General features: G+C 44.5%; 1 protein-coding gene across 3 annotated transcripts in view; it reads right to left on the reverse strand.

Annotated features, from left to right (window-relative positions):
* LOC144155834 (spermatogenesis-associated serine-rich protein 2-like) overlaps positions 1-15,377 on the reverse strand; it is a 39,301-nt gene extending 23,924 nt beyond the window's left edge. For all 3 annotated transcript variants that reach the window (XM_077687513.1, XM_077687512.1, XM_077687511.1), the window contains exons 1-5: positions 15,231-15,377; positions 8,061-8,140; positions 5,203-5,311; positions 1,694-1,746; positions 694-868 (exon numbers count right to left, since the gene is read on the reverse strand). In XM_077687513.1, the coding sequence (XP_077543639.1) occupies positions 694-868; positions 1,694-1,746; positions 5,203-5,311; positions 8,061-8,140; positions 15,231-15,249 (436 nt within the window). In that variant the 5' untranslated portion in view covers positions 15,250-15,377. The remainder of the gene's footprint in view (positions 1-693; positions 869-1,693; positions 1,747-5,202; positions 5,312-8,060; positions 8,141-15,230) is intronic.
* Between the last annotated feature and the right edge of the window lie 9,358 nt (positions 15,378-24,735).

The following is a 24,735-nucleotide window of genomic DNA, read 5'->3' on the forward strand; positions in this document are numbered from 1 at the left end:
GTTATATCTCTGTTTAGGTGTACAAAGTTACACAAGTTCGTCGGTCTTCCTTACAACCTAATAAAAAAAAGGAACATTACAGGTTTAAAAAAAGATAAATTTTGTCCATCACTTGATTTGAAAACCGGGGATTATGGTAGTGTGTTATTACACTTTCTAATCTAATGTGTGATGATTGGGGCCACCTAGGCACGACCACATTTTCGAGGTACGAAAAAAGAAACATGAGGGTGGAGTAGGCCCGATGGTAGGGAAATAAGAAGCGCCTCCAAAAGCACCTTCCTTTCGCCCTCCAAATGCATGCAACAGTAAGCCTGGTGATCGTAAGCGCTCAAAGTACAACACATCCAGTGCCCAACTCGTCCTAGCCGTTGCAAAAGACTTATTTTGCATGCGCTTATAGCAGAACATTTCTCATTTTAAACAAGGCATAATTTTGTGTATTCAAGTGCACTGAAACAACTGTTTGCCCTTGTTTTTTAACTTCAACATACTACGAATATATTCGAAGTGTTTGAATAGTGTTATTCAGTTCACAGCTAAAATGAATGTTGTAATATCTGCCTTGATATTCACAGGTTTTGAACATTTGCTGCACACCTTTAGCTAAAAACTGCCCTTTTAGCTGGTAGGCACGTGTGGACCACCGCCAGTGCCTGTAATTAAATCCCAGCCGCATAGGCTAGGGCGTACCTTGTGGGGAGGTGCAAGCAGGCTTCTCTTCTGGCTGCTCCTTGTCCTCTCCTAGTTTGCCGAAATCCACATCCTTGCTATCCCCAGCAGCGGCAACATCCTGGCTTTCCTCCACAGATCCAGGGACCAATTCCTTCTTGGGCTTCTTTTTCCTCTTCCTGGTCTTGTTTGCCAACTTTAGAGAAAAACGAAAACCATTTGAAGTAGGAGAACCAACACATGTTCATGCTCACCATTAATTGCACAACATGGAACCACCACAATGAAACTGCCACGAAAGGAAGAAGGCTAAGATGTCTGCCATTCTCCGCTCCTTAAGTATTAAGGCAAAACGCAGGTTTCAGCTTTACCATAATACAATAGTACAGCACATTGTGGGAGGAAATCAAGTTATGATTCTCAAGCAATTTAAAATTAGCGTATTTTCTTGCATATAGCCAACTCCGGCTATGACTGGCTCCCAATGTACAGCCCAAAGAAAGAAAATATCCCCTCAAACCATAATTAACCACTTAAAGCTATGCTTAAATCTTGATAAAAACCCACACACCATAATTACCTCCCCTTTACTTGAGTAATGCAGGCACCATTGGCTAAAAGATTGTTCTTTTAAGCTTGCATGAAAGCATTTTCCTGTATGAAATCCCAAAATTCAAGTGAAAGCTGTGCTTTCAGCCCACCCGCCAAGCTGCAGAAAGCTGCAGTGCAATCAATGTTGCAAGATGCAGGCATCACCGTGCAGCACACATTGTGGTCAATCTGCACTGTGGGACACAATTTCTGTGTTACCATTTCAGTCTCGGGATTTCTAGATTACTGGTGCACATTATACGCACGAAAATATGGTACCCAGCAAGTTCTCATACTTTTTCCTACAATTCCACAGCAGCTTCATGTTGCCTGACCCATTACAACACCTTAAACAATATTGGCGGAAAAATTCCCGCAAGGCATATCTACTCTCCTATTCAATAGCCGAATGAACGTAAGAAGCGATTACCTTTATCTTGTTTCCAGCGCAGTTCCACTCCCGCAAAGCGGCTTCAGGTCCATCTGGTGAATGCAGTTAGTGAGAGTGCATCGTTTTAGGAACACAAAATTTTCAACAGGCACAACATTACGCAAATGTGATACTTCACTACAAGAAGCAAAGTTTTATGTCTCCCACTGCCAATCCCTAGAAGGAAACTAATGACTCGATGACGTTTAGGTTTAACTGAAAGATCACACTTTTGAAAGCTCCTGCAGTTTTTGATCGACGACAAAAAAATGCTTGGTTTGCTTAGAAGTAAAATAATTTAAGTTCGCATTTCTTTTCGTTCCCCTTCAACGTTTCGTGACACAAGAGGGCCTGTAGAAGAGGGACCAAGAAGATGAAGAGGGAACACCTACAATGTTGATCAAGCAATGGCGGTACTGCAGGTAGAAAATGCTCGCACAATTCCACAGCATGGCTGTCAGTAATGCTAATGGATGGAAGGGTTGCGTAGTTGACTGTGCTAATAATCACACACTTTTGCTGCTGGTAGTCGTACGTAACACAGACATAGCATGTCGCACAGACAAGGGACAATAGCCTTTGCATTCATGATCATAAACTTCTTGACTGTATTTGTACAACATGGAAAAACATTTGATCAAAATTTAAATTGAAACAAATCTTGCAGCCAGTTGTAGCAAGAGAATCTGTTTAATGTTAAAGTTAAGTAATGTTTAGGGTCTTGAACCAAAATAAATAAAAAACTGGTCTTGAACCAAGAATGTTAATTTTTACAGTTATGACGATAAAAATTGGACCACATATGTAGTTTTTCATTCTTATTGCAGATATAAAATTTATATTTGTGTAAAATGACTACATTCAAATTTAATAGGATTTTTATATTCAATTTTTGGACAGCTTTTGCGAAAAAACTGCTGGAGTGACACAGCTGAACAAGGTACCAGTGAAATGTGCACAAATCAAGGAGTGCAGTAAGAAAGACAGCATCATTCTATCTGGTCTGTAGCAGAAGTTACGACCGCTTGAAGTTTGGGCTTGGAAGTCAAGACCGGTTTTTCTAGTTCCCACCTTCCAAGCCCAAACTTCCGTTCATAACTTCTGGTACAGACCAGACAGAATGATACTGTCTTTCTTACTGCACTCCTTGATTTGTGCACATTTCACTGGTACCTTGTTCAGCTGTGTCACTCCAGCAGTTTTTTCGCAAAAGCTGTTAAATGCAAAAGCTGTTAAAAATTTGAATATAAAAGTCTGAATAAACTCGAATGTAGTCATTTTACACATAAACAAATTTTTTTGCTACAATCAGAATGAAAAACTACATATGTCCACCAATTTTTGTCATCATAACTGTAAAAATAAAGTTTTTGATCAAAGACCCACGTGCCCCCTTAAACGCTTAAGTTTGTGTCCTAAAAAACATGCTTGGGAGAAGCTCCTGGATAGATTTATTTTACACTTATATGTCCCTGCATTACTGTTAGTTAAAAAAAACCCCCTTAAACAAGCTCTGCCAATCCAGCTTCTCCATTCACGATTTGCAACACCACAAAGCGTAGAGTAGGAAAAAGCGTCACGCGTCAATACCCCTGGTTTCAAACTTTTGGCATTTTCTGAGTTAATAACCAACTGCTGCTGTTATGGATGGTACACAGCTAAGCCTTAATTTTTGAGATAGCTTTTAGGAATGTCACAATTTAACAAATATATATTCACCCTACAGTTGCCCATAGGCCTAATGCTTTAGTGATTTTATGAAGTTCCCAATTACATAGATGAAATAATTTGTGGATCCCAGTGAATCCGGTTAAATCGATGTTCGACCGTATTTGCATTTCTGACACCACAATCCAGTGATAAGGCCAACTTAATTCTGCACATCAGTGTCCCTTTAATGCAACTTTCCACAGAATGACCTCTGCAACTATTTTCAAATTTTGGAGGGGGAGGTAGGTTATGCATTAAAGCTAAACCTGAGCTATGAGGCATGCCATAGTGTAAAGCTACAAATTGGTTTTATCAGACCCTCTAGGGATATTCCACACATGCCAAAGTCTCGACACGGGCATTTTTCCAAGCACCATTCTTACCCAAACTTCACAATCAAGTGTAATGTATTATTTGCTCAAACCTGAGGGTGCAACAACTAACACTGCCGAACTTTTTCTCCATTTTCAATATCAAATTTCTCAAATATCAAAAAGGCAGTTCCACTCCCTCAGGTTGAACAATTCTGCCATAAACTCAAATACATTGACAGCTAAAAAAAAAGGTGACAAAATCAAAAGTGCATCAGCTACAGCTGACAAATAAGAACAGCTGCTGCTAACAACTCAGTGCCAGTCTTACTCTGTATATGCGACACAAACGAGTAAGCTGTGGCAGCAGCCATGCTTCTATCACAAACACAACTCATTGCAAAGTTGAACCAAAAGGAGTGCTTCAGATTAAATACGATCAAAGAGGGAAGAAAATGATGAACAGCATTTAGCGAATATCAAACATCAAGAAAAGCACTTCACCCATACACCAGGTAATCAAAGCAGGGTGCCTTCAAGGTTGTGAGGTACAAAGCCCACCCCAAGGGTCAAAACTGTCTTGGGTTAGGCAGCTGTACTACAGTCACTACACACTAAGCACTGGGATCAAGCAGAAAAAGCACGTCATCTTGCACGCGATACCACCTTTCTTTCTTTATTTTCATATGTTTAAGGTGTGCAGTGCAATTACCATAGCTTTAAAACAAAGGGCACCAGAAGACGGTAGTACATTTGTGCTAAAGGGAGTTCATCGACCAAAGGGAGTTCCTATCATAATGAATGAGGGCCACAGAAAGAAATGGAGGAAGGTGCCCACACCATGCACTGAGCAAGTCTTACTCCTTGACACACTTTTGCAACTCATTTGTGGCCACATAACAGTGATGAATAACAGCTGCTCCCAAAACCCTCAACTCCGCTGCAATAAACCATTCTCGAAGAGAATGCACAGTTGCACATCTACACATTCCATGGGCTACCTGTGGTTATATTTCAACAGTAGGTACGAAGATAGCTAGCGCCTAAACCACTATTAAGTGAGTTCATGTTTTGCCTCAGATATTTATATCCACCTCTGCAATCATGCAAGACTTTGAATCGTGATCTTCATAACACTTAGTTCAGCCGTGCATGGTAACCTATTACTTGCTTCTTTGTTTTTTCCTATCACTCTTTTACAATTGCCACAAGCTTGTGACGAGTCCCATTTCCACAGAAGTCCTCTCTACCAGCTGGCAATCATGCCTGAATGTGCCTAAATGAGCCTGTTTCACATGCTGTACACTGAGATTACTGTTTTTGCGCACGTGTGCAGACTGTGCAAACAGAAAGCAATCTTGACTGCCAAGCATAATAAAATGTTGCCCTTCAAATTATTTTCCACCCTTTCAAATTGTAGAAAAAGAGTTAATTTCCTTTCATGTACAAGTTCCTTTGTGGCGTCTTAAGATGGGCTTCGGTACGTACTCTCTGATATAGCAGTAATTGTAGCATTGACATCATAGTCGTAAGTCCTCAGAGCCATGCATATCTGGTCCTTGCTCATACTTGGCACGACCTCCCTGACTTTGCTAAGCTGTAAAAGAAAAAGGGGAACACAAAATTGGGTAATTCTCTCAATGCACCACAGCAGGTTCCAGTCAAGATCAACCCAAGATTGCCTTTGTTGCTTCTTTGATGAAATTACTTGGGAATTCCCTTAGGCTGAGTTCAAGTTAACAGGAATTTACACAGAGATAACAAGCATAAAGTGCAAGCATCAGTATTATCTGCATAAAGGAAGTGAAAATTTCAACATGGTAAACATGAGTGATATACAGGTGCATGCCAGAATGAAAAGAATGACAGTGCTCACTGGGTCACAGCAAAAGCAGCGCACCGAATCTATGGATGTTTCAGAGAACGAAAGCATGTTAGCATGCTGCTCATTTCGTGGTCGAAATGGTAAAGTGGATTCAAAACGAATCTTAAATTGTTGGGCAAGCAAGAATAATATATTTAAGATGTACTTCACTCAAATCTTTTTCTTTTACATTTTTCGTTATAACTTACCAAACAGTTTTCTGCATCTGTGCGTACTCCAAACCATGCTTAGTTTGTGGAGCTATAGACTTTAGCTAAACTCACAGAAATATGCCATGGCCACTATCTTGCTATATTTATGGAGATGTAAGATTTCTCACATTGCAACCAATCCACCACAGATAACATTGTATACGGCAAACATTCAACCACTTCAAGAAAGTGCGACAATCCAGTAACTCAGTGATTAAATAAAACAGTGACCAAAAGGGAAGTGCAATGCTCTGCAGCATAAAAAAAATGTGCAAAAATGAGAAACAAAGCAACCAATGTACGAATTTCAAGCACAAAAATTCAGACAGGGGACGAATGGGACAAAGACAAGCGCTTTGTATGGATTACCACCTAGCTCGAACCCACACGTTGTAAAGCAACCAAATGGGCAAAAGAAGGGAATGCGAACAAACTTTTCTGAGCCAGAGCAGCGGAAATTTAAAATGTTACAATTTCATGTGATGAGCAAGAAAACGGCAACAACCTGCATATACATGCACATGTACAGTCCTGAACAGCTAACCTGGAATGGTAAAGCTGTGCCTAGAAGATAACAAACATGGTGCAGCTCAGCCGTCAGAGCAGGAACTTACGAGGTAAAGTGTACGCAAAACCAGAGAGCTACCTGCTGCTGCAGAATTAGTCAGATAGCTTTGTCTCCTATGCAACTGACCTATGTCTGTCTGTCTTTGTACTATAACCTTGCCAATCGACAAACAAAAATGGGTGCTTTCAGGAACACAGTACTTTGTTACATTGCCAACAACTTCATTTTGCACTTTTCTCCATTTTTGTTTTTCTCTGTCTCTTATTTCTCTTCCGCCATGGTTCACTGCCCATGTGGCTTCAGTGGGTGCCAGTAAACAACTGGCAGTCTGAATTTGTTCTGTCTGCATATTCCTAGATCCCTTTTTCTGGCTCAGCATTTTCGTACCTCTTTGTGCTCTCGGTTGATAAAAAATATGCTTGCAACTTAAAATTCAGCCATACATCTATCGTCACCATCTGTTATAAATCTATCGCATGCAAAATGAGGAATCACATACAATTGACACTCATTCATTTGACCTCATAATTTGGCGTTCTCCCGTCCCATATGCATTCTCACCAGGATCGAATTAATAGATCACGGTACAACAGCAGTTGTATGCGCCCTTTCGTAACAAAACTCAGCAGCTTAAAAACGCAGAACTCCTCTGCGGCCGACCTGCATCCCATAATCTATCCCCACACCTCTAGTCTCTGAAGCAGAACTACCTGCTGAGCTTTGGTGACAAGTTTGATCGCTTGTGTAAATAAGTATTCCTATGAAAAACGTAAGACCCAGAGCCTTTTTTATAAAAAGGCTCTAAGTTTAATGTCACCGGTGTTGCACAACAGCCGGAGCTAGCAATTGAAAACTGCAAACAAGCACATACATGTCCTGCTGTGAGTGGGGCATCAGGGGAAAAAAACTTCACAGTATTGTTCATAAACTGAACACCCCAATGAAGCATACCCTCCCAGGCTAGAAAAGCTAAATGTTGTATGCTAAATTAAAAGAATGTTATTTTTGCAAGAGCATTTGCACCTACAAGCCATCTCAGTGTCATGTTCTTGGCAAAAGCACAGCTTATAGAGATGTCAGAAGTTTTTAAAAAATGGGAGAAGGGGGCAATGAAAGGAAGAAATCGGAGAAATGGGGGAACACGAAAATCAAGGAGTGCAACTCATTTTTTTTTTAATTTTCAACGTTTTTGAATATTTGCATATGTTTTGGCTAAAAACATTTTTTCGTGAGCGGAATGAAGCTGAGAGCTGCCAAAGTTTAGTTATTTTTCAAATACAGTTAAACCTGGCTGTAACGAAGTCGACAAAAGTTCGGAATTTTTGTCACATGCAGGTTTTCGTTGCATGCAGTTTTCGAGTTCAGGCTTTTTTTTTTATTTTCTAGAAACTATACAGAACTGGATGGTCTCTTGGGCTAAAAGCTACACGTCAAGCTTGACAGGGCCCAGGAGTCTATTTTAAGGCAAGTAGACACAAAAACTAAGGTGTCAACATCAAAAGCTATAGGCATTGGGTGGAGCTATAGGCGTTTGGCTTTAATGACTGTAGCCCTCTGAACTTGTTCTTTCCAATAATTTCACATTTTACCTAGAGCCCTAAAAAAAGGAAGAAAAGCTTAAAGTAAATGATGTTCATCGAGGCTGAACAGTGCTGGACAATATAACAGCTCATATCAACAGCTACTGCTTTAAAGCACTTGCCTTTTCCTTGAGGTCATCAGGCCCATGCTGTTCACCATCAGCAAGAGCAACGTTGTTATGCGTGTCGTAAATTGAGCGTGCTGAAAAGAGAGAGAGAGAGAGCACACAAAAATCAATGAATTCTACCTACACAGCTGTACATTTAACTTTCAGTTGACACATACGACGAACAGGACAGCATTTTGGCTTTAATAACAACAAACACAGCCTAACAATGGCTGCTTACAAAGGAACTCAAAAAATAATTAACCCACATAATAAAGAATGCAAAATGTTAATGAACACATGCATGAACCCTGATAACTACTGAGACAAACACCAGCTTTCCAAGTGGCTTGGGTGTCTTGTAAAACAAAAAATACTTTTAATAAGAATGGATTAGGGTAGTCAGCTGCCTGTTCACAACAGAAGAAAAGCCACCAGTTACTACATAACCAGTTAAACCAAGACGGCAAGCAGAGCAAGTTTGTACACATTAATTTTTTAGGAACATCCGTACATAGAAAACAAAGGCAAGGGGAAGACAAATGTCGTGCTACACAAAGTAACTGATTAATTTTGATGAAAAGGTCTCATGGCAAAACTTCTCATGGCAAAACTTCTCACAGTAGCACTTTTAATGGCCATCAGCGCACAACACACAGAATATTCAATGTCTGAAGCTCACTTATCAAGGTACAGCTGTAAGGCTACACTCAGCAGGTGTCTAGTCAGAGGGAAATAAAGGTCACACTAGTGTAACACCCAGATTCAACGCTGCTCTCAGAAACACTGGCTTCCCTTCAGAAAAGTACCCATTTTGTAAACGGTGCACACAGCCCCTTCCATCCATTCCTGGAAGATATTTCGCTCCCGTAAAAACTCTTGGCTTTCGCTCTCATCCTCACCTTCCTTCATATAGTGCACATCAATACGCTATGCCAATGTTGATAACCTGGAACAAAGACTATATCTAACTGCAGCTCATCCTGCAATGCCTATTGTAGCTGCGAAATAAGAGTCACTTGCAAGTTGGTTGATACCATAGTGCTCAATTTACAGAGCATTATATGGCTAGTCACAACTGGGAAGGCTAGTCAGTGCATCAACTTTAGAACCCCAGGCAATATTGCATTCATGGCCCCACTGCATGTGAACTAAATTTTTATCTAAAGAAGAGCCATGGAGTGCATTTTCACTGCTCACTATTCCCCCATAGGCTTACAAGGATGTTAAATGATCTAAAAAATACCCCCAAGAACATATGTTGATATGGTGTTGGACAAAGTAAATAATTTCTTTTCGGAAAATGTGTCACTGTGCTGAATATGGAGTGACTGCTGGGTATGGAATGATGCAACTGTTTTCACTTGCGGTGTTTGGAGTCAACGCAGAGTGTAGCCCTGCTTCTTTCAGGAGAATGGCGAATAAAAAAAAAAAAAAAAAGAACAGTCCAAAGACACTTTAAGTCCTTCTCAAGGGTTTTGAATTTGAAGACATTACTGTGAAGACATTACTGGGGATGACGCGGCACTGAACAGGTACACCAGTATTGTGGGCATTTCCATGGGGAAACCCAGCCGAAAAAAAGAATTGGGGGTCCATTTGGACCTCCGAAAACACATTGGTCCAATCGTGTTTAAGGTAGGCCCAAAAGGGCCTCCAATTGTTTTTTTCGGCTGGGAAAAGCGGCCGCAGCAGTGAGTGCGGCAGTGTGCCGCGCAGAGCACCCTGAGCCACTAGTGACTGCTATGTCCCTGTGTGAAGCCATCGCACACTTTTCTTGCTCAATTGGCCATTTAATGCCTTCACATTAAAAAAAAAATTCCAACTCGCAAACAATGCTAACAAGCTCAAACTGATTAAATTTAGAACTATAGCTAGGTTATCAAGTGCGCTGCAGTGGAGGGCTACAGATTAATCTAGTCTGCCTGGGCAACTTCAACCTTCACCGAAATGTCGTGCACCTAAGCATTTTGGAATTCCACCTCCATGAAAAAATACATCTTCCGATGCGAAGAATTGAACACATGACATCAGCGCAATGCCTTAGCCATCCTGCCCCTGTAGCAAGCACGCTTAAACCTCAAAGTAATTCTTACCTGCATTTTTAACAACCAGTTTTGTAAGTACGTACTATCCTCAAGCTAAACATAGTGGAATTTTCAAGCATTAAAAGGACTGAATGAGAATAAAATGGCACTACAAAAAAAGTCAAATTTTCACGTTCACTTCTCGATTCGCACATACAGTCGAACACGGATATATCGAACACGGGTATATCGAATTATTGTCTATATCGAACTCATAAATTATCCCCTTGAAAAGTCTGTGTAAAAGTATAGGAATTCGTACGTTTATATCGAACCATATTTTTCCCGACTTTGGGTATATCGAACGCCACGCGAGCTGGAAGGTGCTCTTCGGCGGTCGCTGCACCCCCGATTGAGGTTGAGGAGGATGTAGAGGAATGCGCGGGCATGCCGAAGACTGGCTCGCGGAACTAATCCCCCCTACCGGAACGAATTTCCGCTTCCCCAGTCGGGCCCCGCTACCGGCCGCCGTAGCGTTAGTTAGCGGACGGAGCCCGGTATGCTAAATCTCTCTAGGCACACAAGCCCGAACGCTCGGAAAATGTGACAGTGCTAGGTAGGGATGCCCCGACTGCGCACGTCCTTTTTCTTTTTTTGGGCTGCGTACGTTCCCCGGCTTGACGAAAAAGTTTTTTTTTTTCTCTCTCTCTCTGGATCTGTCTTCCCCCGATGTCGTCTCGGGGAAGGGAAGAGGGAACGAAGGCGCTCCCTCCTCCCTCCTCCTTCTTTTGCATTTTGCTGCTGTTGCTACTGTTTGGCGAGTTGTCCCGCACCTTTCGAAGATCACTGTTTCTCTCGGAGATGACCATCGCGAGCGCTTTGTTAGAGTCCGTTCAGAGAGCCTTGGAATTGTTACCTTCAAAGTTCTTGTGGTACGTGCGCGCTGTTCTTCTTTTGCGTGCGTCTTGTGCATGGTGTGAGGAGGCGCAGCATACTGCTGGAATTTTCTAGTTGTGCAGCCTCGAGAAGGTCGAGACCAGCGTCTTTAATTTCATTTCTAGGACGAAGAAGCAGGCCAAGATCAGCGATTTTTTTTTCACCGAATAAAGCGTCCTCTTGCGTCGTGAGTGCGGAATTAGTTGTCATTCTTGAATGCGACGATCGGTAAGTGATCGTTCGCCATAGGTGAGGTCTCAGAGCCCATATTTTTTATATCGAATTTTTCATATATCGAACTAATTCGCGATCCCCTTGGAGTTCGATATATCCGTGTTCGACTGTAATCATGCAAAAACTATTGTTTAGTTGCTATACATTGGATACAGTAAACATTTAAATTATGTAATATTTGCCTTCAGGTGCATCATCAGCATTTATACTCTCATTTCCATATTTTTATACTCAATTATATTTGAAGTAATTAAAATAGGAATGAAAAATAAATTTATTTATAAATAACACAAGCTAGTCAACCTGCCAAATCATGTCAAATCAAGAACAGTGAACCCTACAATCAATCAATCATTTAATGATCATCCTGCATGCCTCAAATCGTAGCAAAATTTTCACTCCATTCTTTTACTTTTAATCCAAGAAATTGTGCGATTCAGACAGGCGACTTCGCTAGCCTTTTGTTAGAGACATTGCCTTTGAAGTATAAGCACTTGCATATACGTGCTCAAGGATTACATTGCAGGTGTGCAGGCATCAAATTTTGTAGTTGCAAAAAGCGTGCCAGATGCTTTCCACATGTGTTAGGGTGCAACCAAGCAAATATCAAAAGCATTTGTCTCTTCAGTGAACATATAATTGCTTGTTCCTGATAAAGGCCCCTTGCTCAAGACTAGGCATTATTCCTACATGTACAGCTATAAATTAAAAAATAGGCACGTTTAGCTGTAACAGGTCTAACAGGCCCCATCACACTTCAAAGAGCACAGTGCCCGAGTCACACTATCAGAAGGCTTCGAGAAACACAGGACAAAACAACATTTATGCAGTAACTGCTACCGTTGTCAGGGTATGAAAAAAAAAATTCACACAACTTGCAACGTGACCATTATGCACGGTTTAGAATTACGTTTGGTTGGAAGCCACGTTTTGATGAAAAATGACACTTGTAGGAAAGAAAACTGAAGCCTTCAGTACCAGGTAGCATGCCTGCCAAAGTTAGCTACTAGGGTTGCACGTTTATGCCTCACCATGCACGTACTCTGCGTGGCATGGTAGCTCACTTGTGACCCCTTTAGAATTACTTCCTGTCACTTCATGTACACCATGCAGGTAAATAGCATTCAATGCAGGCAATTTAATAAGTAATATCATTTCCCTCTTAACCTACTCTGGCATTTAAGCAAGCAGGAAAAGAAATATTCTGGGTGTAGATGCTACAAGGGAACATCAGGCATGGGCTTTCTGGAGCCCTCTACGATGATGCGCAAGCTATCTTGCAAAATGTAGCACTCAAAAAATATCAGACTTCAGCTTTGGTTGATATGACAAAACATTGAACTCGTGAATCAATCAATATCAATAAAAATTAATGCACATTTTTTACATCACTTGTGTTTTTTCTAGCCCACTTGCCTAATCAAACAAGCTTCACTGCGCACCATCAGTCAGTGCCGTACAACACGCCACAGTTACAACGTTCCAATTATCCAAACGGTGGTTTTGCACACAGAAGTTTGGAGTATTTCTGCCACTAGGCATTAGTTGAAGTGCACACCTTTGCTAACAATGCAATGGCTGTTTATAAAAAAAAAAGCCGTAACATTTACTGATGTGGTTACAAGCTAAAGAAATGCGAGATTCGGAGATTAATGACAACTAAAATAGTTTTGCATTCTAACTATGTGAGCCCAGGGGTTGTGAATGCCGCCAGACAGGAATAAGTTGCAGCCATAATAGCTGAACATGCCAGCTTATGAGTTGTGTTATGCAATGTTCGACATATGTCAACATTTTGCATAAGGTCTCTCGAGCCCTTCCGCATAAGTTCATGCAAGAGAAATCACCCATGTGCACCATGTGCACACCCGGAAAGCTGCTTTAGTTCAATTTTGTTATCGCAATGTTTCCTAAAGTGCACTTTTTTTGATGTCTCAAAGTTCAATCAAATGAAACTTTGCTGTACCCTTAAGAATAGCCTGTATGATTGCACGAGTAACTTGCTGGTGAAATCATATCAGTAAACCACCATGACAACCAGCCGTTAATTTCTAAAATACTGGTCAATTAAATCAACTTCTAAGACCACCCAATCCTAAGAAACACATGACAATGGGTCTCCACCCCAACACTTTTAAAATCTGCCGAAGGCATAATATGGGGGGTAAGGCTGGAGGTACAGCATTAAATTTAAACTGAACACTTCACTTTGTTCAAACCCCACCACTCTATGGTGCTAAAATGATTGCATGTGAACATTTCCGTTTAAATGTTCACGTTGAAAGATTTCAGCAACCTGCGAAAGAAAGTTTGACATTCACCTCAATGCAGCCGTACGGCTGCATTGAGGTGGATGTGAAACTCCTTCGCAGAAACTTACTCCACCTTGGGGATTTCCCCTAAATCTGGTAGATTTAAGCAACCTATGTTTAACCTCTCAAAAATGCGCTTCAGGCCCTTTTACTTCTGCCATGTTGGCGACTCGGACTCCAAGATGGTAATATCAATGCTGGGATGACTGGTTTGCAGCTCAAGATAAAGGTTCCAAGAAGACATGTGCAGAATAACAAACAGTAGAATGATTAGAAGCCAAGAACGAAATATTCTAACATGCACTAAAACATAAGTGTAACTGAAAATAAAACAGCGCAAAAAACAAGGACAAGAGCGTGGGATAACACCACAGCACTGCGGTGTTATTCTGCGCTGTTTCATTCTCTCTCATGTTTCACCGACGCACCCAAGCTTCTACGTTAAAAGCTTCACGCGGGCTTCGAAACAGTTTTCACAACTGCAACAGAATGCATTAGGAATGCACAATGCCACTGCACAATAAATCCATGGTAAGAATTCCTCACAGGCAAACACTGTTCCGAAAATGATCAGCAACTGAAAATCCTGTCCTTGGTTCAATGTGCTGATTCTCATGTTACTACTCAGAAACGCTGGAAGTTGTTCGCGCGGCTAGCTGGGAGCGATTCCTGCTCAATGTCCAGAGTCATTATGCTGCAAATTCTTATTCCCCTCGGCCACGGATACGGCTTCGATTTTCCGCCGTGAGTGTGCGCGACACCATAACCTCTCCACGAGTGATTGGTGGGGGCGCACAAAGGAAACAAAAAAGCGCGAGCTCAGGATTTAACACCTTGTTTCTTGCTGTAGCTTCCATGAATACTATCGAGAGCTAGAACAGCTAAAAAAGCGTCAATACTAAGCTTGCTCAATTTCATGCCGCTGTATTTATATTACTCTTACGATGCGTGTCATGGAGCGCATGCTACTCAATACTTAGCAACGGATTAAAACTTCATTGTTTTCCTTTTTACCATCGGCTAACAGCAGGTAGATCGAGCAAGCGTGAGTCTGAAGATCGTATGCTTTCTTTGTTCGGGTCTCCCGGCTCTTGCCTTTAGCACGGAAAAGCGCACTGTTTTAAGACGTGGAAAAGCTGGGGCAAAGGAATTTGTCTGCACTTCACTGAACATTGATGCGTAAAAAGCAATCACTGGTCTCGCACACTGGAAGAACAGGACCATTGTTATTTTGCGGAAATACGATCGCGGCTTTTACAACAAATGGATGAGTGAACGTTGTTAATCGTGAAAGGAGCGTTCGCTTTCAGCGATTGCTTCCCACACGAGGTCAACGCCCACACAACACAGTAGAACGCGCGAAACCGAAACCTGCGACGTTCCGCCACGCCAGCGTTGTGTGTTGCAATCGCGACTTCCGCCCGGCGTAAGAAGGGATCGCGATCACGCACACACATAGCCTGCACGCCCGAGAAAAAACGGGTGACGATTCTGCAGAAAAGACGTGGATCGAAGTTACTAGAAGCACTAGGCCTAGTCATCACATCATAGCTGAATTGGAACGAGGCCGCAAAAAAAGCTTTCGTGCAGGAAAGCGAGGCACTTAATCTCTAAAAGCAAGCCAGCACGGGTGCGGGCTGCAAACAAACCTCCTGATAAGAGGTTCGTCGACTTACCCCCTATTCGTCTCGCCATAACATGAAGAACGCCTCAGAATCGGGTGCTAGGTTCCTGACAGATAGACGGAACCGGAAGAGTCTGTCGCCACCGCCTGTCGGCCACCTTGCGGAGTATGCGGAAATGACGAAAACGAAACCGGCAACCGCAATCTCGGAGGTCGCGGTAAAACCAGTAAAACTGTGCGGTAAAACCAGTAAAATAGTCATCAGTCGTTGTTAGATCAAAGCACGCCTGCAACCTTCTTGATAGCTTGCTGCTGTATTAGAGAACTCAACCTACAGCATAAATGCAAGTCAATCAAAGCAGGGGCACCAGAGTTGCGAAGGAAAGTGAAGAGACGGCTGATGGCAGCGTCACCAATTTAGGTATTGTAGTCTGTCTGGCGGGGGACCAGAAGGAGGTCCACACTGACAGGGGTTTCCCCAGGGACTGAATTTTCAGGTGGGGTGGGGGTGGGAGGTATAGAGGAGCTAGAAGCGATAGCCATCTTTATTTTTTATCTGTGTCGTTGACGCCAGCCTTCATGACGAAGGTTGCGAACACTTAATTTTACTTCACGTAACACAGAGTTGAAAGTTGAACTCCTGCATGAACATACAAAAAATAGAAAAAACAATAACTACATATGTCGTGCCGAGAAATTACGGGGCAGTGCAGACTACTAGCAATAAACCTTATCATATATAAGTATATGTTATGAATTCGCGACTTTTGCACAAAATTGGTTGGAAATGTATGTACATTACAAGCCCAGACACTTTGCACATCCCGACCCTTCACTCCACAACTAAACTATTAAAAATTATTAATTAAAATGTAAGCAAAGCAAACTAAGCCACCGCAAATATATGTGCGAGTTTACACCCGTCTGGGTTTCTTGCTGGAACACCCCACCACTCGATAAAATCCTGAAAAAAACGCGCACGTCGGTCATTGTCAGTGGCAGCTCGGACGCGCGTGGCAGTTCCGGGCCTTCAGTAATGATGTTTATCAGTTCATTTACATGGTTTGGCAAAAGGCGGCTTCTCAATGGTGACAAAACCCGGCTGAGGGCCGAAAAGGAGCACTCGACTCTGGCTCTGGTCATCGGTAGAAACAAAAGGTGGCCGACCGCACCTTGCAGCCTGGAAAACAGCGGCGGAGTGGGGAACAGCGAGGAGCGAGGATAGAGGTGCTTTAGATGTCAAATCCCCCTTCAGTATGTTCCACTCCGCATTAAGAACATGGGAGGAACTCGTCGTACGGCAAGCCGATTTGATGAAGAACTTCTGTCCAGTTTACACGTTGTTTCAATTGCGACAAGCATATGTAAAAAGATATCGCAGGGTTCTGCCGAGTACAGTTCTCGCTAGTGGTGCATGAAGCTGCTCTTGTCAAATTGTGAGGTCGCTACTAAACAAAATTTCGCGTCGTGTGTAAAAGACGAGAAAAATTGCTACGAATTAACGGGGTGCCTTCAAGAAAACAGTGGGGGGAGGAGGGTGGCGTGTACACCCCCTAGGGTGTGTGTAGGGAAATCACTACGAACTGGAGTAGGCGCTTCGGTGGGTGCACGACGGCGCAGGGGTGGTAGGGCGGCGAAAGCTTCTAGGTAGAGTGCGCACGGCAATAGCTTTGGGTCGTGCGAAATGGGGCGGGTGTATTTCAAGAGCACGCGTTTTGACAGACGTGCGCTGTCAAAACAGAGAATTTCGAGCCCCATTGCGAGCGACTTTTTTCTCTTCGCATTCAATATTTTATGCCGGGGGCCACATTTAGAAGGGGCTTGGACCGCATGGAGATCAGCCTGACTCACATACGCCCCAGGGGACTACCAGTGACAGGGCCACCTCCAGACTAATTATCTGGAAAAGGGAAGATTCCTTCCAGCGGGAAAGGCCACCAGTGCGGGAGACTCGATTGGGGCAATGAGAGCACGAACGTATTTTCAGAGAGCATATCCTCCTGATTTTTCACGCTGTGAGGAAGCGTGCGTTGATGGGCGCATAAGGGGGATGAAGTGATGTCTTCGGGTGGCTGGGCAAAGTCCACCAAGCGATCGGACGGGTACGTTTATTCGAGTCGTGTTGGAGACAGACGGGATCACAGGTGCCGCGTCGACACAATGATGATGATTAGTGGCTCCCCCTTTGAATCGGGGCGTCGGTTGTCAGCAACCGACGTGCCTGTTTTATTCTACTCACTTGCCCTACTCCTAGCTAACCTATATTTGCCTCCCCCCCAACTCCCCCTCACCCCTGTTTAAAACTCTCATCGCTCCCCCCTCCCCCTCTTTTTTCTCCCCCCGCTGTTCTAAATCCTCGCCCGTACGATTACTCCGCCTGCGTACCCATCCCTTCCCTACTTTTCCTCCACCACCATTTCAACCGCCTCTTCGGCACCTCTATGTCCCTGAAGTTGAGGCTCCCCCTCACCCCAAATCCCAAAGCCTCCGCCAGCGTCGTTTCCCCCTCACCCCGCGGTGGTCGTATCTCTGTGCAGCCCCTGACAATATGGTCAATAGTTTCCCCATCACTACCGCAGCATGCAGATGTTTCATCCTGCTGCCTGCAGATACCCGTGTATGCCGGGTTCTCAGGCACCCCGCCCGTGCTTCGAAGAGCAACGCACTGCCTCTCGTATTGCCACAGAAACCTTCCTTCCTAATTTCTAGTTTCTCTTTCCAATGAGTCTGCAGGGTTTTTTTCCCTTCCATTCTCTGTGCCCACTTTGTCGTCTCTGCTGCCTTGACCTGTTTTTTAACTGTTGTGTATACCCCATTCCCTACGGCATTTCCGTACCGCTTGGTCAGCTGTCTGGTCCTCCGTCTCCACGCGTGTCCATGCTCCTCATATCCAGGTACTTAAACACCCCCGCGGCCCATTTTTTGTCCTCCATGTCACGAAGTCGCTCCTCAAACTTTATCCTGCTCTGCGCCTCCCTCGCCTCGAAAGACCACCAGCCCAAATCCCCCTGTACCGCTTCGTTTGTAGTTTTGCTGTGGGCCCCTATACGGGCCAGTCTGCCTACCTCCCTCTGATTTACCTCCAGGCCCGCTTGGGTCTCTGGTTTCATGCACAGAACCGAATTTACGAAAGTTATTTCCTGGTACCATGACCCATTTCCAGACTCCCCTTACCACATCGTATTTGTTGTGGCCCCAGAGGGCTCTATGCTTCATTATAGCCGCGCTCCGTCTTCCTTTCGTCGTAAGGTGAGCCTCATGCGCCTGCGTGTAATCTTCGCTGTCGTTCAGCCATATAAACTCCTAAATATTTATACTCTTTCACCCGTGGTATTTCTACTTGTTGCACCGATACTGTTTTGTGCTCCGCGCCATCGTTAAAGACCATGATCCCCGATTTCTCTCTGCTAAGGGATAGCCCTATAGGTGCATCGCTTCTTCACTGCATATATCCAACAAGCCCTGCATACTTATCCGGCTGTCCGCCCTCAACAGTATGTCGTCTGCATACATTAGTCCTGGAACCCATTGTTCCACCACCTGCCCGATTTTCATGTGTGATGGCTGGGTAGCCAATGCTGGCTGGGTAGCGGCCCTCTAGCGTTCTATAGGTTCCGCTGTAATATTTGGGCAAATTAGGGTAACATCTTCTGAACACCTACTACAACGGATACAATTTACTCTCTTCAGACTGAGAACAAGGCATCTTCCGTTCCCACAACTTAATCTTCAATATTATATTCCACTTTTATGCACACGACGTACTCTCCCCCTGCCATTATTAGTATTAAAACAATAAAATTTTGGGATTATACGTGCCGACGCTTCACCGGTGTTTTATTTTGGGGTTAATTCAGACCATTTGAGGATATTTGTTTAACGTGCACGGAAACACCGACACACCAGGGTTTTCGTTGTTTACCTCCATCCGAAAGACGGTTACCGCGGCCGGGCTAGAACCCGTGTCCTCGTGCTCAGCAGCGCAACGCCTGAGGCGCTCAACCACCACGATGGGTGTTGTTAACCTCAAACATCACCCTGGCATATCCATACATTGTCCCTCAAAAACGTATTTACCATTCGACACCAATGAAACAAATACACCCCCATTGTCATGTCCCATTGGGCGACTTCAACCCTCCCCACCCCGTAGGGCCGATCACAGGACTAAACTGGTTCGCTCCAACTGGCGGAACCTCCTCCACCCTACTCCCACCTTTCCCGAGTCGAAGCGACCACACTCCGCCGGCTCCAGACCAACTCCTACCCCCCCTCCACCATACCTACCCCACCCAGTATTACGGCACCTGCAACGTTTGCCCCCAGCCCGGCACCCTGTACACCTTGACCTGGTATGGGAATCTCCGCAGGCGCACTAAAACTGGCTTAGACCATCCTGGTGGAAAACAAAAGCGCCCAAAAAACAGGGACGAAGGAAGACGTAGACAGCGTCGTGCTGTCTACGTCTTCCTTCGTCCCTGTTTTTTGAGCGCTTTTGTTGTCCACCAAGATGAACACCTACCAACTAGCCCAACTTTCCGTTCTTCTGTTAGATCATCCTCCAGACAATGCTGAATGTGTCTACTCCGTACAATCGTATTGCCTAAATTATCCTTTGATCTCGAATTCATCTCCCCGCGGGAGATGAACTCGCCACCCGCTTCCTCCTCTCCTATGCTTTACTCCCCTTTAAGTCACCAAGGGACCTCGAACTGCTCTCGGCGAATTCAAGCACGGTATGACGTACGGGAAGGATGGCATATCTCGCAAACGTCTCCAAAACCTATTCCCGCTAGCCCTCTCTGTGACTTGCTTACTTTATTGTACATGAAGACTGGGAGTCGGCTAGAATACTATAGATGCTAGCATGGAAACACTGCAGGCAAGTCACACACCACAGCTAACGTGTACGCCCTTTTTCGGTGTCATCGTGCATTAGTAAGTTACTCGAACGCGTGACGTTCACTAAACTTGGAGGCACCCTACACCACACTCTGCTCTATCTGCACAGAGGATACCGACCCCATATCGATACACAAGACACGCTTCTCCGTATCACTTGGCATTTTAGAGCCCCCTGGCGCGATCCAGGTCAGGGGCGTCCTGGCATTGGATCTCGAAAGAAGTGTTCGGCACAGTATAATGCCCTCTTATGCTAGCAAACTTGGTGGCTACCGATTGTAGCCAATGCATGCACAACGAACTGAGAGCAAAACGTGTAGATGAGAGCGATCTTGACGGATCGGAAATCGCAAGGCCGCATATTCGCCATCCCCGCTAACACATCCGCAAATTTTTTAACAGCGAAGATGTTTAGCAACTCGTAATTTTTCGTGTCCGCAGTCAAAAATACCAAGAAATTGCCGAGCGCGCGCACGGGAGCGCGGGCCTCGCGGCAACCGCCGTGCAGTTAACAAAACCAATAAAATACCCAGCGCTCGTGTGTGCGTGCCTCGCGACGAACGCCCAGCGTCCCCTGCTCATTTTCGTCAAGCCAGCGTACTCACTTAGGGAGATTGACAAAAAAAAAAAAAAAAAAACAGCGTTCACCGTAATCGTGGCAGCACCTGCTCGGAGTGAGAAAGACACGTCATAGCGTACGCTCTTCCAAGGTGATGTCCAATAATTATCACTTCCAAAGAAATGAAGGAAGCTCACACTTATAGCAACAATGATGCTTGCGGCAGTGAAGAAGAAGCAAATCGCTGCAATCGTGGACTTAAACCTTCGTGATGGTCACTGCCTTCGTAAGACTTGAAGGTAACTTCACTACCTTCAAGTCTTACGCCTTAGTGTGAGCTTCCTTCATTTTGTTTTATTTTCCCGCTGCATCTCCCTCTTTCGAAGGATCTCTTTTCCTGCTCACCATTTCAAAATTCAAATTTCACGAGTTTTGTGTGCCGAAGCTACACCTGGGCTACGAGGCGCGCCGTAGTGGAGGGCTCCGGATTTATTAAGGCGAAAGCCTTAAGTGCCACAGTCGGCGAAAAAGCGCCGTCGTCGTTGTTGTTGTAGTAGTTGTTGTTCGGTCAACAAAATGGCCACCGTAGTAAAAAGAAATTTAATAAAAAACACGCATGTATGATGCAGCGGTATTTGAACCCGGGTCTGCGCAGTAGCAACTCGGTCCTCTACCAACTGTGTTATATTTTTTTTCTGTATTGACTGTGTTACCTTTTTTCATCTTTGTTTACTTGTTTACGTTTTACAAGTCAACGATGTAATAAAAAGCGCCTACCATGCCCAGCTCAGAGACCCCACCGTCGGTCTGGTAGCGCAACATTCTATATTAAAACTATATTAAAACAGCGCAGACTTTCCTGCATGCGTGGTCGTCTGACGTCAACATAACATGGTGGTCGCCTGCAAAGGGTGCACCGCCGCATGAGTAATGTTATTGCAGTGAAACAATTCTTAGCAATTTTTACAGGTTTACAGAGTAAGCCGTAAAGCGCAGAATCCTACCCTACGAACGTGGTAGTTCTGCGTCCACATAAAATTGTAAATGCCTGTAAAGGGTGCACCACTGCACAAGAGGTATTAATACGGTGAAACGAATCTTACTTTTCCACAGGGCCAACCCCGTACGCTCCCCCTACGACCGTGGTCGTCTGATGTCCACATAACATGGTGGTCGCCTGTAAAGGGTGCACCACTGCAGAAGTAGTATTATTGCGGTGAAACAACCCTCAGCAATTTTTGCAGGGTGAGTGAAGCACTTTATTAGTTCAAGAATTATTAGATTCTCTAATGAAAAATTAACTTTATTAGAACCCCTTTACTAGTTCATTAGGGGTGAGGACGAGGGGAAAGGGGAAAGTCACAATTCACAGAACGGCCACAATTCCAATCTTGGGGTCCTATTCACAAAAGGCACTCAGTTTAGTCGGTCAGTGGCACCAAAAATGCACAGTTCACACTGTAGGCATTGTGGGCGGATAGATACTGCTAGTCCGGGGAAGTCGTTATGGTGTTGACTGCGGGTAAAGTGTTGACTGTGCACCTGCGCTTGACGTGACTTTGTGGAAACCCACTGCGTATGTTGGCTTTCCTGCCGTGCGTTTTTAGCGTATCGATTTAAATTTTGAACTTTGACTTTGGACTTTGAAGACATTGGCTTTCGACTGGAGAAAGCTTCGCGTTTCTATCATCTTTCACTTCACCCGCGAACATCATCATCGTCAAAGAAAGTTGGCTTTCCTGCATTCAGTTTTCGCGTGCGGTCACCATCAGCGAGACAACGAAACGGCTATAAAAAACGGCTATGAAGTTTTTTGAGGTTGCCGTCGAACTCGTTACGCTGACGTGCTATGAAGATAATCTCAGCCTCCTCAATTAGTCTTATACCCGTGCTACACGAGCGTTTCGAAGGCCTTCGAGTCGAATGTCATTTGACTCAAATGACACCTTTGAGCTGCTACACGACCTTTTTGCAAAGGCATTTGGTTAAAATGGCATTTGAGTCAAAGGCGCACGACAATTGACCTTTGAGAGTCTCAAAGGCCTTTGAAACACGAACGGTCGTACCCTCGGGCTCAGTTTCTCCAAGCCTTAATAACAAAAACAATTATTTACGAGTAAAACTGTGTGTTTGAAGTGCAAGATCGTCATAATTTTTCACTGTTCACTTGTTTTCGTTCTCTGTCACTCACTCTACGATTATGAGGTAACTTGGTACTCTCAACACCGGCGGTGCGAAAAAAGACAAAAAAAAAATTGGCTGTCTTGTGCATGTTTTGTGCGCGCTTGTAGATAGTTACCAATTTGATCTCTAATAATTGCTTTTTTGCCCATTTTAACTCTAAAATTACATTTTCGCCAAGAAAGAAACATGGCAGCAGTGGCGACACCAAAACATGGCGGGCGAACGCGGAAACTTTCAACTGCCTTTGAGAATGGTCGTGTAGATCGAGAGAACTCTTTCCAGTTCGAATAAGATTTGAAATTTCGAAGGTCATTCGACTGAAATGTCCTTCCAAACACTCGTGTAGCACAGGTATTATACTGCAAGTAATTGTTTTTGTTTGGGGGATAAAAAGTTAGTGGCTACTTTTGAAAAAGAAATGCAATTTGTCTTTGCATCTGCTGCCACCACGACACGAGGGCACTCTTGTGCGGCTTCTTCAACACGTTCGTACGTTCACCTCCAACAATGTGCGCCACAAAGCTTAGCAGATTATAAATTGCTCCTGGTCACACAAGTCTTCGATTTTGCAAACGTGCCAAAGCCATTTTGAAGCACGATGGTGAGCCGCGGCAGGAAATCATGACCGGAAACCTACATCCTGTCTTTGCAGACTGCCGACATCCAAATGTAGTTACTACGAGATCGTGCTCTCTGTCTGCCTGCTTGATCTGTGTTTCGACCGGTCGGTGTATTTGAAGGTACGTCGTACAATTTAGCTTACAGAAGTAGGCGAAACCTGTGGTCAACATCTATGGTCGACGTCCTGCTCATTAGATGCGTTGTCACACAGCTGATGGAGCGTGGTGTATCATTCATGGGCTATCAGATAACCTGAACGCAGGCCATAGGAGCAATAGCTTTCAAATTCGGGTGCGCCGCGTTTGAATGTCGAGCAGAACAGAAGCTATTGCTAAAAAAAGATTGAATATTCGGTTCAGTGCAGTCTTGGAATCCACCAGGTGCAGTCAGCCAACGGATCAGTTCGCCGAGCTGAGCATAGACAGAGGCTAGCATTACACTTGAACAAGGAAAAGGCAAAAGTATGAGACATAGATTAATAAATAAAAAATAGACCCAATGCGAGATATGAAAACGCTAGAAGAAACAGAAAAAAAGAGATTAAAAATATAGAAAAGAAACTTTCAAATTTTGCGCCACACAACGTCATCAGAGGCGTAAAAGGGGAAATACTAAAAACACGTTTATCGGTGTTCACTTGCAGGAGTGCAGCGCCCCACGGAGGTCAGCCTCTGTGATGGGGGCGTCACTGAGTGGATGTCGTCTCTCTCACGCCTCCGCCACAGCAGCCTAACGCCCAGCCACCGCCTGGTGTGGCGGCAGGAAGAGCTCTACGAAGGCGGAGGGGAAACTTTATTGGCACCAGTCAAAAGCACAAAATGGTGTGCCCCCCCCCCCCCCCCTTCCTCCATCAGTCAGCCAGAATCCCTTGCGATTCGGCGGCTTCTAGGGCGAGACCGATGACTTTTCTCTGAGTGATGGAGGTCTGGCTGAGTAGCAGGGCCTCCCAGGATGCAGCATTTCTGTGATGTTTTTTTCGTGGCGCAACGGATACAGTACTCGGCTCTCCGCGAAGAGCTCGGCCAGCTCCTCGTAGCTGGCCGTCCTCCTGAGGACCAGGGCGTCCAGGGGGTTGCGGTTTCCAAGGGGCTTGAGGACTGACTGGAAAATGCCCCAGAGGCAGCGGCAGCGTGGGTCGGCCTCCGAGCTGGCGCACAGCTCGGCCCACCGCTGCCTGCTGAGGCGGTTGGCGTGCCGTCGACAGGCTGCGTCCACACGGCGTTATGCCGTCCGATCAGTCCTCTATAGGCTGGACTTCCAGGCAAGTTGAAAACGAGAACAGCATGCTTCT

The sequence above is a fragment of the Haemaphysalis longicornis genome, unplaced genomic scaffold (genome assembly GCF_048455015.1).
Source record: "Haemaphysalis longicornis isolate Haplotype H1 unplaced genomic scaffold, Haemaphysalis longicornis Haplotype H1 scaffold_1, whole genome shotgun sequence".
In the NCBI taxonomy this organism is placed as follows: Eukaryota; Metazoa; Arthropoda; class Arachnida; order Ixodida; family Ixodidae; genus Haemaphysalis; species Haemaphysalis longicornis.